This window comes from Barbatula barbatula (assembly GCF_947034865.1).
Source record: "Barbatula barbatula genome assembly, chromosome: 8".
In the NCBI taxonomy this organism is placed as follows: Eukaryota; Metazoa; Chordata; class Actinopteri; order Cypriniformes; family Nemacheilidae; genus Barbatula; species Barbatula barbatula.
In genome coordinates this window covers 18,477,809-18,496,834 of record NC_136771.1, presented here as the reverse complement: position 1 = coordinate 18,496,834, position 19,026 = coordinate 18,477,809, and the positions used below count along the sequence as shown (strand labels likewise).

Genomic DNA, 19,026 nt, shown 5'->3' with positions numbered 1-19,026 from the left:
ACAGAACATGAAGTGTTTAACTTGTTATATAAACACCTAGTAAATAATATCTAATGTCAGCAGTCTCCCAGTGGTTTTGTCAGGGCCGGGACTAGAACTCGGGTCTCTGGCGTGAAAGTCAGACTCTCAATACTTAGCCAATGAAGATGGTGAACCCAACAGCAAGACGCACTCAGAGGCAGATGAGATGCAGGACTAGGTTTAAAAAAAGGACAAGCAACTCAAAATCACAGCTGGAGCAAAAAAAGATCAATTTAGTTTGGATTTAGTTATTCTAGGTATTATCAAAAGTCCTTCGTTTTGATATCTTAGAGAGCGTGATGGGTTGTAGTGTGATAGAAGCTCTGTTATGTAGGTAGGGGCTAAACTATTTAAGGCTTTATACGTGATTAAAAGAACTTTAAAGTCAATACGATACTTAATGGGTAGCCAGTGAAGGGTTGATAATATTGGGGTTATGTGATGGTATTTTCTGGACCTGGTTAGAACTCTGGCAGCTGCGTTCTGAACTAACTGTAGTTTGTTTATTGATGATGCAGGAAAACCACTAAGTATTGCATTACAGTAGTCAAGTCATGAGGTCGTAAATGCATGAATAAGCTTCTCCGCGTCAGCAACACATAGAATACAGGGTTTAAATACACATAGACAAAGGGAACTAATGCGCTAATCGGGGCGACAGGTGAACACAATGATCAATGAACATACAGAAACTAGGTCAAACTGAAACAGAACTCAGAACACAATGAATACAGACGTACATGTTACAACAGTCTGTTTCATGTCAGATTTGTGATGACTGTGACAACTGGCCCCACATATTCCATTCAAATGTGTCTCTGGTGCTTTTTTTACTTTTGCAAAAAGCTTTACAGCAAATATATTTTACTACAGTAAGCAGGGAGTGTAAATAATGAAATATTGGAATTATTGCATTTTGTCCATAAAATTTACAAAACTGTATGTCGTTACACATATTTACAGTCAATTCTACAATAATTCTTACATTTACCTAACATGGACGTATATTGTTCCGTAAATAAAGGAGGTTATCAAACACTCAGTCTTTTAAAGGTGTGTGTGGTAAACAGCCTTCAAGTGCCAATGAAACAGCTTAGATATTCTGATAACCTAGAGAGGTTCTGATAACCTTTTTTACATTTTATTATTTTTTTCATTAAATTTTTTACAAAGAAAGGTTGTGTCCTCAGAGGTCAGGTCATTACAATCTCACAGTAAGAGAGAATACAATATTGCACTAAAGGAAACTGATGGTTTGAAGGTCTTTATTAGACTTGTATCTTTGAATGTCAAAAAATGAACAATAGCTATAGATATCACAGATAGGAACAGTATTAACATTAGAACATCGCTGTAGGATATCCAAACTGACGGTATAATGTACGTACAGTAACTTTGAAAAACATATATAAACATACATAATTTCTTTCCAAACATTCAACCATTACAAGTACATGGATAAAAGGCTGGTTGAATATTCAGAATGGGAACAGCAAGTTCTGAAAATACATATTTTATTACTTCTGTGTTTTCCCAGCACACATTCCCTCTTGAATTTCATCTCTGTTCGCAAGAGTCAACATTCAAGCACTTCCAAATAAATACATAAATCTTTTGCATGTGTTTATGAGGTTGTTTTCGTTACCGAAATTTTGGCTCATATGGGGAGCTCTCACTCCGAAAGTAAACATGTTTATTTTAATGTGTGTATGAGTGTATTTTGCATACTTGTTTGTATCAGGAAACTGTCCGTATTGAACTCTAGAATCAAAACGGCTTAGCAGTTTGCAATAGCAAATAAATCATGCAAAATAACACAAATAGTCTGGAAAATCAAATTAAACATGTTAAACACACACATTGTGTACATCACCTGTACACAATTCTTAGGCACATTAGATGCTTTATCCAAGGTGTTTATTTATATCTTATGTTTAATAGTGTGAAAGTTCAATAGATTTCCAAACATTCTTACCTGTAAAATGTGCTGTAATGATCAAATCAATGTAATTTCTGAAGGGATCCTACAAACACACAGATATCTGATTCAGAGATTTGATTCACCATCACTGAGTCACTGTGGAATTACCAAAAACAGCAGGCAATCTATGCCAATTTTCATGCCATTGTTTAAACCCCCAGCTTTTTTTAAGAAATCCTGATTTATTTTTACAGGACTGTGGTGTGTACCATGTTTGGAAATGTTGTTGGAGTCGTAAAGATGTTCTTTAAACAAAATGTAAAGTGGTCTCTAAGCATTGCTTTGAAATCTGGGTCTGTTTCATACTGCATCGCGTTCTTTTATTAGAGTAGGTGTAAATTGATGTTAGCAAAATCCTAACAAAACACATTGCAAACTTCTGAGCAAACAGACATGTTTACACTTGCTGTCTCATGACTGAAACATTATTTAAACAAATTGTATTTTTCTTATGAGACCTACTATAATTTACATTCATTGTTTTCAGACAAACCTGATACCACATGATTAAAATTGTGACACTCCATGTACCATCACTGGACCCTTATTTAAATAAGACTGTTCTTGGCGGGAGGACAAGTCAAAATGATCATTCCATTTTCTCAATTCTTTCACAAATGGTAGTGTTGACTGTTCTTATCAAACTCAATCGGTTAATCCAGATACTCAAATTGATGATCAAACAACCAACATTCATCCCAAAATCTGTCTCTTGATATTTTATTTCTAAACAAACATAAAGGTAAAACTGTTTAGAAATTATTTTGGTTTCAATAGTGTAGGTCTGGGTCAGATCTTTATAATATTGTAACAAAAAGTTAATCAATAAACAAACATTTATTTAGCAGCACCATCAATTTAAATCACAATCCTGCCATTTTTGAGTTCATACAAAACAGTGCTTCATTTTATTCTAAGACTTCAGTGACCACAGTCACAATAACATAAACTGTAAAGGGAGAACACGGGGTAGTACCTAGACAGGGCTTAAGCCTAGTTTAATTTAAAATTGTAGAGGTGTCTTAATAGAAAACATTTTACACTGACGTATCTTAAAATATATCAGTGCGATTGTTTTGTCTCAAGATGCCCACAAGTATGTGTTTTTACAATTTGAATAAAAGCCCAGTCCTGCTTTAAATGAATCCCTGTCTGTTAAACCGCCCCACAACAGCAAAACCATTGTTAAAACTATGAATGAAAAATACAAAAATACATTGATCGTTTGTCAATAAGCAAAAGTACCTCACGGCATAACAAACTATATTCAAGTAAGTACAGACTAATGGGCATGTCAAATCGGTAACACCAATGCATTCGTTGTATTGGTTACTTACATTCTTTATGAATTATTAATGCAGACATAAGTAAAACTATTCACACATTCTACTTGTCTGTGTCTAATATGGAGTGGGTGACATGTATTCAAACACACAAAAGCTGCCTTATGATTATCTGTCCTCATTCTGATGTGTCTTTCAACATCTTCAATTGTGTAATGAAGGAGAGCAGTGTCACATCAGACAGTGGCCCAGGGTCATAAAGCATCAGACATTTCCCATCCAAGCGTACTATGTCTCCTGATCTAGCTTCTTGTTCTCTGTGGATCACTGCAACCCTTCCTGAACTTTCCCTGGTCTTCACTGGCGGAGTGATCTTTTCAAACCACCTGAGAAGCAGGATTCCTTGCTATTTCAAAGAAACAGCTAAGCGCATCTCTTGTGCATATTTCTGTGATTTTTACGAAGAGGACAACTTCGTACTTTCATCTATAGCTCAGCCTTTTACTCTGAGCAGTTTTTATTGCAGCAATTCAATATGCATTTGTGAATTTCTTTTCATAAAAGAGTCTTCTAAATAAATGAAACTGTAATCTCAGGTGCAGCAACAGAACTGTGTTTCAAACCACAAAACCTCAACAAAAATGTAATCATATTATTAATGCCTTCAAAGTATAACACAAGCTTCCATTTTCTCAAATTATTTTTATTCTATTTTTTCCAAGTGTAAAAAATAAAAAATCTGTTCAGTTCAACAACTCTACACAAACAAATCTAATTCAGAACATGAAAGTGGCCTGGGTGGTCTGGCTTAGAGTCTCTCCTGCTTAAAACAAATCTGATGCTTGTATTTAAATCTATTGAATTTGTCAACTTTTGGGCTTTGAATTTACCTGCTTCATTTCTTTATTTTTTATTCATTATCGAAGTGAACTAACAGTGAATACAGCTGTGATACAGCTGTGCTCAAAACTCAGATTTTTGGTCTTCGGTTGCATCTTGACCTCAAGCATCTCTCATTGACGCATGGGTGTTTGAAAGAAATGTACTCTGCATTCTCTCCTGACCTTCTATGTACAATTTTATGATACAGTGCTATAATACAAAACTAGCCATTTCTTGGTGGTTACACATAATTTACTCAACTTGTGTCCATGACCTTGGTGAACACATCGTAAAAAAGGACTTGAACAATGGTGACAGCGGTTGTAATGTTTGGAATGCAGCCAAGAAACGAACACTCATTCTTACTGTAAACGTACACTTTATCTTTATGAAATATCTTAAACATTTCCCAAGCGCATTTTTCAGAACCACCATTTCAGTTTCAAATCTACTAGAAATCCAGGCTACTCATTTTCAGTGACATCTTGGACACATCCGTATGTATAGTGGACATGGCGACCATGTCATATTCATTCTCCTGTGCCGACACCATCTTGCAGAGTCGGAAGGCCCGTAGATCCCGCTGGAAGTTGCGGTTCAGGAAGCCGTAGAACACGGGGTTTATGCAGACCGAGCACATTGCGGTCAAGTGACACAGCGAGAACATCAGATTGTGCGTGCAGTTCATAGCAATTTCATGGTTCCAGTCAGTAATGACATTGAAGACATACAACGGGAGCCAGCAAACAGCGAATGCCACGACGATGGAAAATAGCATGATGTTTATCCGCTTATTCTCAGTGCTGCGGTATTTGTTTTCACGCATTCTGTCCATCATGTTATTCCGCCGCTGCAGGCGGCTGTAGATCTGTGAGAGCAATACAAGATAGAAACAGATAAACAAAGAAATATTTTTCAATGTGATTTCATCTCATTATTAGGGCGGTCATAAAGACAAAAATACATGCACCCTCATAATACGATTATAATAGGATTTTGTCAGTTTTGCGATACAATTTACCTCATGTAAACGTAATAATTCAATCTAAATAATGGGATTACATTTATAATCGCAGTAAGCATAATCGAAGTAAAATATGTAGTGTATGCCGGTATGAATCGCAATATGAATGGGATGTGCTTCTGCATTTTAAGACTAAAATACACAACAAGACTGTAACACAGATTTTGCCCAGAATGTCCGTCTGGACCTGTTGCAGAAAGTCAGTCCCAGTCTGCAGATATGATCAGTTATTGTGTTTCTTGTAGTGTATTCCAGCCATTAAGCGTAAATTGATTAAACATGACAGGCTAAAGTTTTACCATCAACACAACTCTCCGTCAGCAGTCTCTGATCCTTTTCTTCATATAGAAACAGAGCGATGACATCATACACCACTGTTGCGGAGGCAATTTCCATCATATTTCTACATTCATAACGGCGCTAAATAACCATAAAATACGTAGGCCTACACATAGCGGTGTTTTGCATTTGGCGCTAAGATATTAAAACAGTAGCCAGTAACACCATCTACTCTATGTGCTGTGCATATAGAAAATGTGTCATGTAAACATTTTACTGCGATTAAGACTTATTGGAAATAATCGCATGTTGAGCATGTTAACTTTGATCCATTTGCTAGCGGTTGACTCCGTTAGTTAACACAATATTTTCTTCTGTAGGCTATATTACTTTGCAATGTAATTATTATGCCGTAGTTTAGCTCATCCATTCAGACGGTCATCCTCGGCCCTTGTGTCATGCACTTTTAAGACCACTAATAGTCCAGTGTACTGTATATACAGCCATTGGCAACATGAAAAAAATCCATAGAAAATGTGTCAGAGCTTCTTTGACGATGAGTTGATTGTAGATTAAGGCAACTTGATGATTTTTACAATAGAATTTTGCTCACAAATTAGACCTATAAGATTTTTATCATATAATTAAATTCGATCTGAAGTCTACAATCCATCCCCTCTGTCATGATTCTGCCCCTAGACCAGAAAATCAAGACAAGAGAAGGCAGAATCATGACAGATCCACGTGTTTTATTTGGAGAGAAACATATTATTGTCAATCAGGACATAATATGCATTCTCTCCAGTCTCGTCATTTGGCCCCGCCCCTCTCGTTCCTAGTATAGCTTTCCTCCTGTGTCTCATTACCCACACCTGCCCATCGTTATCTCCTTTGTTAGTCTCCCTATTTAATGCCCTCTTGTCTATTGTCTTGTGCTGGTTTGTTGTACGTGTTTCCTGCCCTGTATTAGTCTGCCAAGTTCATGGATGTATAGTGTCAAGGTCCTTGTTTGGTTTTCGAGTTGTTTATTTTTGCCCCCCTTGTGGTAAGTATTTGGTTTCAATTTTTGTATCAAGTTTGGTTAGAGTTTTTCCCCATCGTGGTATATAATAAAGCTTCTGTTAACCCCTTCATTGTCGCTGCCTGTAATTGGGTTCTTCCTCTGTGATCCGTGACACCCTCAACCAACAACGACTAAATAAACAAGCCTGTGACACACTCTCCGGAGGTCAGGAATTGTAACTGATCTGAGCCATCATTAAAAACACAGTGGAAGAAAGGTTCCCTGACATTTCACCTGATGAGCTGTGTGCACGTATGTTTGAAGGCTCTGTATCTTTTTCATTATTGAGTCAACACAAACTGACAGACCGAACAGAAATGGCAGCATCTATTAAGAGTCACAAATACAGCACTGCGTGATTTATGCACAATACAGGCTGGTGTTACAATATCACAGCGGTGTCATGGAATGTTAATGTGCTTCAATATGCATATTAAGCATTCATTATTGAGAGTCTAAAAATCAAAGAAAATGGTTAGGGATTTCTTGGATGAGACTCTTAAAGCAACCAAAAGAGCTGGAAAAGCATAATGATAGAAAGTTATGTTACATATTATTTTGGCAGTTTAGTAATACAGCTTGAACAAAAACATACTACTTACAAATTGAAGGCATCTTTTAAACTTGAAGTTGAATTTTTACGATGTAGAAATTCCTTTTAAAAAGTCAACCATCCCTGCAAGTCATTGTATAGTTCTCTTGTCCTTGTGTAACATATAGCCTACTTTTTATAGCAATAATATATATATATATATATATATATATATATATTCTCAGTGCAAGGTCCGCCCACCACATATGAAGCTTAACAAGATAAATTAATTCAAATAAATATTTTGCAAATAAACTTTCTCCAGACCTTTCTCTGCCCCTTCTTGCTCACTTCTCCAAATTTTCTGCTTTCCTCTCCTGATTTTTTATTTGTCTTTTTATTTGATGAATGGCAGAGCTGGCACACTGTCCTATGACCCGAAATAACTGCATGACACAAAACCCGTAGGCAGAAAGACAGAGAGAGAGAGAAAGAGATAAACTATGATGTATGTGTTTGTCTGTTGATCATTATTTACTTCAGCTCACATTCGAAAGCCGGTCTCACCCAAAATCCACAGAATAATGAATATATACATGGTATGGTTTGTGATTTATGTGCGTCTAAATAGTTTTCTTTGGAAACATGGTTTGTTTAATTTGTTGATTAAATGATATTCTGGTCCGATTTTGTAGATAGTGGAGCATACAAAAGTCATTCAGTCATTAGGACTCATATAGAGAGAGAATGATGCAATCTGACAGCTTCTGCCCTGACTGAAAATCCAGAATCTCTGTTGACGTCATATTCTGTATCGGACCGAGTGATGGCTGGAAGACAGCAGCATCTAAAGATCTGACTGAATATGCTTTAGCAGTGCAACAATGAACTGAGATGGAAGGCTAAAAGAGGTAAAATCTCAATCTTTTTCTCCAAAGATGATTTTTAGTGATAGTGTAGAAGACGAATTCTGAGCTTTGTAGAAGCTCAAGGTCATTACTCTAAGTGCATATTTAATAGAAACCTTTTCTGGTAAAGAACTGTGCTGCCCATGAACCCACCAATCTGAGAGCTTGCTGTTGCTCTGAACATGGAAATAACAACAGAGCTCAACAGCAACTGCCGACCTCAATGAAGTATTGTGAGTGATGTAATTGAGATGGACTCCATCAAGGAGGTCTTGAATACCTGAAGAAACCTATTAGCATTCCCATTCATCTTAATGGCTGTTGCTACCCTGCAAGTACACAATCTGACATCTGCTGTCTTTACTCATGGGCACTCAGTTGGGTTTTTAAAAGCCCACCATTTGAACCATAAAAACCAAAATCTGGTAATTCGCAAACAAGAGTTGTGTCAAAAAGTCATCGGGTTAAAATAACCCAGAAATGTTTTCATATTTGACCCAACAATGGGTTAAAACAACCAAGCATTGTTTAGAAAGCATTATATCACTTTGAAGTCTGGAAATGTCACAGAAAATGTTGACTGGCCGATGGCACCATAACATCACACACAATTCCTTAACGTATCACCATAGCTACAATTCTGAGCTCTGACATCTCAGCCAAACCATGAATTTAGTATGGTCTCCATTGGCTGTGTCGCAATATACAGGTATTGTCAATAACCGTGGTTACTGATAATGAACAATTCAATACACAATTGTATTTTACGCGTGATTCATTGGCCAGAAATAAAAAAATGAATGAATTGAACAGAAATGTATTTTTATTTTTAAATGTTTTTTATTTCAATAGATACTGCAATTCTATTTTATATTGAATTCTATTGGCCATATATGTAGTACACTTGATATTTTGACAGCCCCAGTGTCCATACAGTCTTAACTGCAGTTTGCAACAACAGGGATTCCGTAACCAACTAATTTTTTGGGATATACAGTAAATATGGAAAAATACTAAGCATATAATTCAATAGATTCTGTATCAAATATATATGAAATTAATTCATATACTAACCTCTAATACATAGGGAAATATATTTTCTTTGTGTCAGGGGTGCTTCAAATTATAGTTTTATTTGTTGTCATAAATTGCTGTTAGTTTTGGTTCATGATTCATAACTCTTAGCCGAAGAATGCCTCAGAGGAAAAATGAGGCTCTGAGGAACCAAGGCTGCTGATAATGCAAATGAAGCGGTGAAAACCATGACGGGTGAAGGAGGGAAAGTGAGATGTATATGGATCTGTGTGTGGGTGATGTTCCAGTTTGTGACTGATCGTGGTTAATTACGTGTGAAAGTGACGAGCATCATCGACAGAACTCGGTCATTTCAATTGAAAGCGCTCTGCGCCACTTGCCAACAGTGAGCTATCATCACAGTGACGACAGTATGCTCATTCTGTCACCCCACACGCTCATTTACATTTTTACAGCTCTATTAGCATAATAATCTCCATATTACACCCATCAAGCTTGAAGCTTGAGCTTGTCACATGAATCTTCCTCTGTATTTAAACCATTATTTTTCCTCTTCCCATTCTTTGTGTCGTTCCCTTTTTCTCTGTTTCGTTTTGATTACTGCTACTATTTTAGTAACCTTTGCAGAACATGACTCATTCACCAAATCTTCGAGGCCTTTAAATGTTTGAATCTCATTTATATGGGAGCGATACCATCGGGTAACATGTTATTCAAAAATAGTCATCACTCTCCGCTTAGATTTGCTTCTTTTCTTGACAACATTATTTCTGCATCTCCTGTAGTTTATTACTGGAGTAATTTATTAAAGACTTAAATTGCAAAAATATTTTCTCACTAACAAAGTAAAGGAAGTGTCATTCCAACGAATTATCCTCTTTTACCCTGTCAAACATTTCATGAAAAAATATAAAAATGATATAGATACATGATGCTCATTTTGTAAAGTTGGAATAGAAACTATCTTTCGTTTATTTTGGTCCAGTCATTACACAGAACAATTTTGGAAAGATATTAATATTATCTCATATATGGATATTATTTTAGGTTATTATAATTCGGATTACTATTGGCCGATGTTTGTTTTATAGTACATTTCTTCACATAAATTGTTTTCAGACAATAAACAATGTTTCTGGTCTTCCTAAAAGATATAAAGAAATATATGGATACCATTTCCCCCTCACTAAACAAGAAAGCAACTTAAACTTTTTGTGTAACTTAATTTCTTACCCTCATGTTTGTATTTTTCCTTTTATCTCTTTTTATTTTAACATTATTCAATCCATTCTCTAAATTTGCTATTTAGATTTTTTTATGACATTGAAATTGTAGACTATGAGTACACACACATGTGTATGCCTTTTAGAGAAAAGCTATATATTTGTTGAATGCGTGAATGTTTTTTATTTATTTCCTCAGTGTTAAGAATTTGGGTTCAAACATTGTTGAAAACATCTAAGATAAAATAAGTTCAAAGAGTTAACAAAATATGTAACACTGCTAGCAGATTTTGGACATTTTAAGCAAAAATTTAAATATTGTGCTTTTAGGGCCCCGTTCACACCAAAAGCATTAATTCAACCATCAAGTAAAAAATATAGAATAGTGCAAACAGTCAAATATTTATAACTTATTATTCGAAATGATAGATATTAATATGAAAAACATAAAACACGACTTGGAAGAAGACTGTTATTATTATTCTTGACGATATGATGGTTGTTTGAAAAATGTGTGTAACTACTCTTACAATAAACTAAATGTTATTGCTTACTGCTGTGAACACTAATATAGCTGTTATAGCAGAGTATAATAGATATTGGTCTTGATGTGAAGGGGCTCTAAGTGTCTTGTTACTAGAAACGATAAAGCTTTAGTGGCAGACCGCAAGGGAATTTTCCTGGAAGGCTGAGGTGTAAGTTCATTCAAGAGCTGCCTGTATGATGACAGATTGAATAATTTAAAATGCAGAGATGAAACTGAAGAACAAATTAGACATTTATGTATCCTAGCAAGAACCTTGGGGAGTCTTTATTACATGTAAGTATACCTCGATTATGAAAATATAAGGAAAATTATAAGAAAATTATATAAATAACATTTATAAATAAGTCTAAATGTCATCCTACAAAGCTTTACATGAAATCTCATTCGCCTCTAACCTTCTTGACAAGACATGAACTCCCCATGGACAAAAAAGGGCGACAAGCATGTACATCGGGATGAATATAGTGTTATTTCACAAGAGAGGACTATCAGATGGTGATACACCAGACAGGATTGTGTGGGAGGGATCATTTTTGTTCAGACAAACCTATGAATATGGAAGAATGTGGGTTCTCTCCAGCCCTCAGGGTGTTTTTGAACTGATTCAGAGAACTGAGCATCTACAATCCTCATTTTGAGTTTTTGCCATATGACAGATATATTGTGAAAAACCCTATAACAGTTTCATGCATGGAGGTTACTAAAGTGGACCTGGGCTATCAAAAAGCCATTATTGCGTATGCATGGGTTTTAAAGGGAAAGTTGCCAAATAACCACCATACTAGAGCATAATTCACTCAAGTGGAAAATGTAAATATGTATAAAAAAGTTCAAATCGTACTTTTCAAGCTCAAAGAGCAATACTTTTCAAGCTCAAATGTGCTGTGTCCCAATTTGTCTACACGACTGTGCATTTCTGTGACAAACTAAAGCGAAACAGAAGTGGTCGTTGTTGTCTAGACGACATTAAAAGTCACACCTGAGCATCCCTGCTCAGGTTATCATTATAAACACATGAAAGGGTTAAGTGTAGAGATGCAAAGATACTAAATTTCTCAACCGATACTGATTATTTAAAGTGATATCTGCCGATAACTGGTGGTTTTCTTAACTAGCATTAACTGAATTCTGAAGATTAAATTTACATTTATTAACATTATGAATGATATTAATATAATGCATATTAATTCTGAACATCAAACTGGTGATGTTTCTCAACATTTTCTATACACAGAGCAATAATTTATTGCATTTTCCTGTCCTCTTTTGGTTGAAAGGATATATCGACCCTGATCGTCAGCTGTTTTTAAACTATCGGACGATAGTCAATAGTGTGAAAAATTGCTTTTACCGACCGATACTGATTATTGGTGCATCTCTAGTTATCATAAAAAAACATAGACGTAAATGTAAAACAAACTGTATAGAGTAAAAATATGTTGGCTGGAAAATTGTAAAAACCATTTACAGCGAAAATTTGAATAGATTAGAATTATTATGTAATTTTGTTGTAAAATGATGTAACATGCATTTCAGTTTTAGAAAGTTACAAGTAATTAATTTCATTGTCAATATTTTACAGTTTAAATGTTCATATATTTTAACAGCGTTGGTTATGCTTTTGTTGTAAGTTAAAGATGTTTATACCATTTTTTATATTTGCGCATTTTTAGTCCCATATTATGCTCTGGTGGTCTTTATTTGAATTTAATTGTATTGTATTGGCAAAATTTTGCCTTTACGCATAAATCTTTTTACAGAAATCTTTTGGCAACCACAGCTGTGTATAATGTATGCATGGACCTACAATTATTTGCACCAATTGTGAGGCGTTATCACTTTTAAACCATATGCTTGATCCTACCAAAAGACTAATATTAGCTTAACTACTTAATTTGTGGCAGTTTTATCGGTTTGACCAGATAAACTGGGAAAGTGTTTGTGAAACTTGTCTGAAAAAGTAACTCTTACCTTTAGGTAACAGATGAAGATGAACATGAGAGGAGTGATGTACTGCAGAACCAGCATGGCTGTGGTGTATGTGAGTTGAAATTCTCTAGATGGCCACTCCTCCACACACAGCACCTTTCCCCTGTACTGCTCCTGAAACACTGGCGGTAGCTGCTTCAATGGATCATCTGTTGCCTTGCTGAACATCAAAAAGGGTGTGGCGGTGAGGATGGCCAGGCCCCACGTGAGGCCGATCCCCAAGCAGGCGTGGTTCAGGCTGGGTCTCCATCCACGAGGGTGCAGAATGAGCTGGTGTCTCTCAATGGCGATCAGAACCAAAGTAAAGATGGACACTGTGATGGAGCAGCACTGGACCAGATTGTTTAGTTTACACATGACTGCCCCAAACACCCAGTGGTCCATGAAGGTGTAAATGAAGGTGAACGGTAGAGACACCAGGGACATCAGCAGGTCAGAAACGGAGAGGTTAGCGATAAGGACGTTTGTTACGTTGTGAAGTTCGCGTTGCCGCGCGATCACAAGGATGAGAGCCAAGTTGCCCACAACGCCTAACAGTACCACAGCGCTGTAAGCAATCGCCATGACAACGAACAAAGAGTAGCTGTAGCATTCGTCGGCAGGGAGGGAGCAATTTGATTGGCCTGAGGAACAGTTTAAAGATGGGATTGGATGAAGTGGCGGTTGCAGGGCGGAGTCTGGCATTGTTTTACCTCCTCTCCTCTGGGATTGGTTGGTCTTGGTAGGGGGTGATGTAACTTCAGGGGATCACAGACTCCTTCCTGTCGATCTTTTCAGGATCATGTTGTCTTAAATTTGACAACACACTGTGGACACATACGACAAATGTTAAATCAATTAAAAACATCAATATATTTATTTAATAAATTAACCATTTTTACCAAAGTATAAACACAGTATGTAATTAAATAAATGTCATTTCATTCAAACAAAGTAAGACCTTTTCTATTGACCTCAGTTTTGTCGCATGGCTTTCATTTCTAAGACACATGGAGGACCTATTGGAATTTTTAAAAGCCAAGTCTCTCTAATACACATTTAATGATGCAATAATTATGCATCCGCAAATGCGTTCATCAATCAAATTATAATTAAAATAATTAATGTTTTCCATCACTAAAGCTATTTAATTAAGCCTGTGTATGTGCTTGTGCATTATGTGCATGGGATTGAGAAGTTAATTAAGATTTTGGCAGTCTATTCTTTTTATTTGCATATTCATAATGATGCCATCAAAATTCAGACTGAGCTGGTGGCTAATAATATGAATAAAGCCATGGGTTGTAGGCTCACACACACCAAATTGTTTTTCTAGTGGGAACTTTCCATTGATGTTCTGTTTTTTCTTTATATATCCCTCAAAAGTAAGAAACTTTTTCCATTTTAGGATTTTTTTAGTCTAACCTGACCCACATATTCTATCTTTCTTTATTGCATGTAAACACTCTGGGGCGGTTTCCCGGACAGGGTTTAAGACATACTCCCAGACTAATGTACAGTTAATGGTAGAGGTGTCTTAATCGGAAACAACTTGCATTGATTTATCTTAAAATATATCAGTGTGATTGTTTTGTCTACCAGTAATGGTACCAGTATGTTTTTTAAAACGTCTTAAATATCCTAGTTTAACCAAATCCTGTTTTAAAATAATCCCTGTCCGGTAAAGCGCCCTGATATAGGAAATAATACTGTACTAAAAAAACCTAAATGAACTGAATGACTTGAGCTGTCGTCTATATGTCAGGGTCTGAAGCAGGTTGTCAAGGTAACAGGGGTGAAAAAGCCTCTGTTTTTTAGCTCTCTGATTCTAACATCTCGCTCTCTCATCCTCTTTCTCTTTCCCAGTAATCCCAGTAGATTGATGCTAAATGGCAGGCATTTCACATTCAACGTTCAGAATATTCCCCTGATAGAACTGTTCTCACAAAATGACCTTAAGAGTAGTGGGCTGCAAAGGGAATATGCAAGCTTTTGAGGCAGCTCCTTAAATGTCAAGATATAGGAGTCATTCATTCGTCTTTACATGCCTGACAAAGGGATGAAAATATATTCCGTCCAAATACATGCAGACACACGTACAGGATAAACAGACGTTTGTGTAGGCCTACGTATATCAGTTTGTCAAGGGCGTTTACAATTATTTTAAGAGTATGCTAAGGTAATTATTATTGATATACTGGTGGGCAACATATGGCAAATGCTACGACAAATATTGAGCTAAATACACCCTGCTGTTGAATGTTCCAGTGGTGCCTTGTATTAATTAATAAACTGAGTGAATAATAGTCTATTATCTTATAATAAACAGTGCATATCTGTGTTATGTTTAAATCTTTATTACTTTTGCTTCAATAAAAGAGAGCATTAACTGAATGGTAAGGATAAACTGTAGCCTGCTTGTTTTAGGAAATAATCTGTTAACAGTCTGCGGTTAACATAAAATGAACCAGGTCTTAATTGGGAAAATTAATAAATACGTAGACAGCACCAATAACAAATATGAACATCTTTTAGAATTTGTGTCTTTCTATACTCAACTATACTTGCATCCACTCGTTTTTGTCCACATCCTTTTGGAAATTAAGGGACAGTCCAAACTGCATCAAAATAGATTGTACGGTAATATAAAATGATCAATGTTTGGTTTCTGCAAAAACAATATTGAATATTGTTATTTTGCTTGTTAAAATATCCTGTTTCAAGGATCAATAACTGATTAACTTTAGTAAAAACCCCTAAGACATTTCTTTAAAAAGTTATCATGTATTTTTAACTGCAATAAAGCTATAAATAAATGACATCTATAAAACCTCCCATAAAGAAAACCATAGGATTTTACAGCCAAAATGAGTCTGATAAAATCTCATTATCTGACACACTCTCTTATCACATCCTGGTTTACGGACAGACATGACCTGTCAAAATGACAAGATTCTCTTCAAATAGCAAAAAAGAATCATAGGAGCCATGGGAACCAAATTACAGCCAAAGGGAGAGAGGCAAAGTACAGAAAAAGACACTAAGATGAAGAGAGGGATGCAGAACATATTGACATATCAACTGACAGAGAGATAGTGAGAGAGAATACAGAGGCTGGAAAAGAAATCGTACGTAGTATCTGAGCAATTCATTTCAGTTGGCATTGTAAAAGCAGGAGCTTTTACTCATTTTAGCTTTGAGACAGGTATAAATACCCCAAATGGTACACATTTTGCAGGAAATGTGTTGCTTGGCTTATCCAAAATTACCCAAAGTAGAGCTCTTCAGTCTGTAAATACATTCCTCTATTACGATCAGCTAAATCATTCTATAAAAGGAAAAGATGTGTTTCCGTGTTGTTCATCTTTGTTTCGCATGACAACAGACATCCCTCTTAATGATGACATATAATGAACTTTGATATTTTCTGCACCAGGGAATTTTTATGGGGCACGATAAAAGCCAGATTCTCAGTCACATAAGTCACAATAATATTTATACAGGGATGAAATACAATCTTGATAAGACACAAAGAGATTTGTGCTCATCTCAATATCTCAATGTTCCCAATGTCGTCAAACATCCATTGATAAACATTAAAGTCCTTGTGTGTCCTTCCAATGAAAACATTTATTGTACTTTATGAACATTAAAACTCTTTCATTACGTGCTTTGATTGAGTATTGTAAACAGGTCGAAGTTCGACAGGTACTTGCCTCCCCATTTCTTCTTTCCCTGGCCATTATTGCGCGATTGATTGCGACAGACGCAAAGTCTGTGTTAGGCTATATAAAGCGTGAAATTGTGATCCCCTTCATATGAAAGTGAACTATATGGTTTATCTATAGTAGCCTAATTATATATATTTGGTTTTATTTGTAGTAAACCCAGTAACTAACCATTTCCATTATATTTGGGAGTAAAAATATTGTTAATCGACCCGCAAATAACACCACTCTTAATCATTCTTCATTTTCCAAAGGGACCATTTACAGTAGCACACGGCGCCCGCATTTTCACCAATGCCAAAGCGTTTTATAATGTCAATGAAGAAGAATACCTTACTGTCTGCCTGTTCACTAAAACACTTGAGTTTTAGTAGTTTGGCAGGTAAAATACTGGAGAAACGTGACTTGTCTTAAATACAAAAAACTGTCAAAACTGTCTTACCTTAGGCGCGTTACGTGCGGACCGAGCTGAAGGGACACGCGTCTCCATCAAGACTGGACTGCAGTCAGGCCAGCCTCCACTTTGAAAAACACGGTCAAGCCAGCCCTCACGCGGTTTTGTTATGGGCGCTTATATCAGACACTACGGTAAAGATAGCGCGAGAGGACCTTCTTAGAATTGCGAGAACATTTCAAAATAAGAGTGCTCTTTTGTCTCCCACTGATTTGTTAGTTTAATGACATCCTACAATCAATGTTTTTTTAATGTAAATTTACTTTAACAATTAACAAATTATTCTTACTTTAATTTTAATTGGTAACATTTTTTCCTCACTATCTATTCTTTGAGAGAAAATTTTAAGTATAATTTTGAGGATATTAACACCCCTTCAAATACCACATCGAGGACATAATGTATTACATACAGTATCAAGAAAATCATTTTACCTATAAATACTAAGAAAACCTCTAGTTTCCACAGACTCATTCTACTTTAGGGTGACAGGACACCTCCTCATATTGTCCCCTATACAATATCAAGTCAATAGAAAGCAGAGTTTTCCTTCTATAAGCACTCAAAATGTCTATTATATGCTGTTTGTTAAGTTTAGACAGATGTTTTTTATGACTTTAGACAGATGTTTAAAGAAAACCTCTAGTTTCCACAGACTCATTCTACTTTAGGGTGACAGGACACCTCCTCATATTGTCCCCTATACAATATCAAGACAATAGAAAGCAGAGTTTTTCTACTATATCCACTCAAAATGTCTATTATATCCTGTTTGTTAAGTTTAGACAGATGGTTTTTATGACTTTAGACAGATGTTTAAAGAAAACCTCTAGTTTCCACAGACTCATTCTACTTTAGGGTGACAGGACACCTCCTCATATTGTCCCCTATACAATATCAAGACAATAGAAAGCAGAGTTTTTCTACTATATCCACTCAAAATGTCTATTATATCCTGTTTGTTAAGTTTAGACAGATGGTTTTTATGACTTTAGACAGATGTTTAAAGAAAACCTCTAGTTTCCACAGACTCATTCTACTTTAGGGTGACAGGACACCTCCTCATATTGTCCCCTGTACAATATCAAGACAATAGAAAGCAGAGTTTTCCTACTATAAGCACTCAAAATGTCTATTCTATGCTGCTGGTTAAGTTTAGACAGATGTTTTTTATGACTTTAGACAGATGTTTAAAGAAAACCTCTAGTTTCCACAGACTCATTCTACTTTAAGGTGACAGGACACCTCCTCATATTGTCCCCTATACAATATCAAGACAATAGAAAGCAGAGTTTTTCTACTATATCCACTCAAAATGTCTATTATATCCTGTTTGTTAAGTTTAGACAGATGGTTTTTATGACTTTAGACAGATGTTTAAAGAAAACCTCTAGTTTCCACAGACTCATTCTACTTTAAGGTGACAGGACACCTCCTCATATTGTCCCCTGTACAATATCAAGACAATAGAAAGCAGAGTTTTCCTACTATAAGCACTCAAAATGTCTATTCTATGCTGCTGGTTAAGTTTAGACAGATGTTTTTTATGACTTTAGACAGATGTTTAAAGAAAACCTCTAGTTTCCACAGACTCATTCTACTTTAAGGTGACAGGACACCTCCTCATATTGTCCCCTATACAATATCAAGACAATAGAAAGCAGAGTTTTTCTACTATATCCACTCAAAATGTCTATTATATCCTGTTTGTTAAGTTTAGACAGATGGTTTTTATGACTTTAGACAGATGTTTAAAGAAAACCTCTAGTTTCCACAGACTCATTCTACTTTAAGGTGACAGGACACCTCCTCATATTGTCCCCTGTACAATATCAAGACAATAGAAAGCAGAGTTTTCCTACTATAAGCACTCAAAATGTCTATTCTATGCTGCTGGTTAAGTTTAGACAGATGTTTTTTATGACTTTAGACAGATGTTTAAAGAAAACCTCTAGTTTCCACAGACTCATTCTACTTTAAGGTGACAGGACACCTCCTCATATTGTCCCCTATACTATATCAAGACAATAGAAAGCAGAGTTTTTCTACTATATCCACTCAAAATGTCTATTATATCCTGTTTGTTAAGTTTAGACAG

At 35.9% G+C, this 19,026-nt stretch overlaps 1 protein-coding gene across 1 annotated transcript; it reads right to left on the bottom strand.

The window, feature by feature from the left end:
• Positions 1 to 1,272: 1,272 nt before the first annotated feature.
• npy1r (neuropeptide Y receptor Y1) lies at positions 1,273 to 16,978 on the bottom strand. Its single transcript, XM_079462716.1, has 3 exons — positions 16,917 to 16,978; positions 12,750 to 13,573; positions 1,273 to 5,035 (listed from the first exon to the last, which is right to left on the bottom strand). Exons 2-3 carry the CDS (start codon positions 13,449 to 13,451, stop codon positions 4,619 to 4,621), a joined length of 1,119 nt encoding a protein of 372 aa, XP_079318842.1. The 5' UTR covers positions 13,452 to 13,573; positions 16,917 to 16,978; the 3' UTR covers positions 1,273 to 4,618.
• Between the last annotated feature and the right edge of the window lie 2,048 nt (positions 16,979 to 19,026).

Excerpts from the sequence above, each read along its gene's own strand:
- npy1r (XM_079462716.1), bottom strand. The coding sequence starts at position 13,451 with ATGCCAGACTCCGCCCTGCAACCGCCACTTCATCCAATCCCATCTTTA. Across the intron at positions 5,036-12,749 it reads TCTTCATCTGTTACCTAAAG|ATCTACAGCCGCCTGCAGCG; the intron begins GTAAGAGTTACT and ends TTGCTCTCACAG.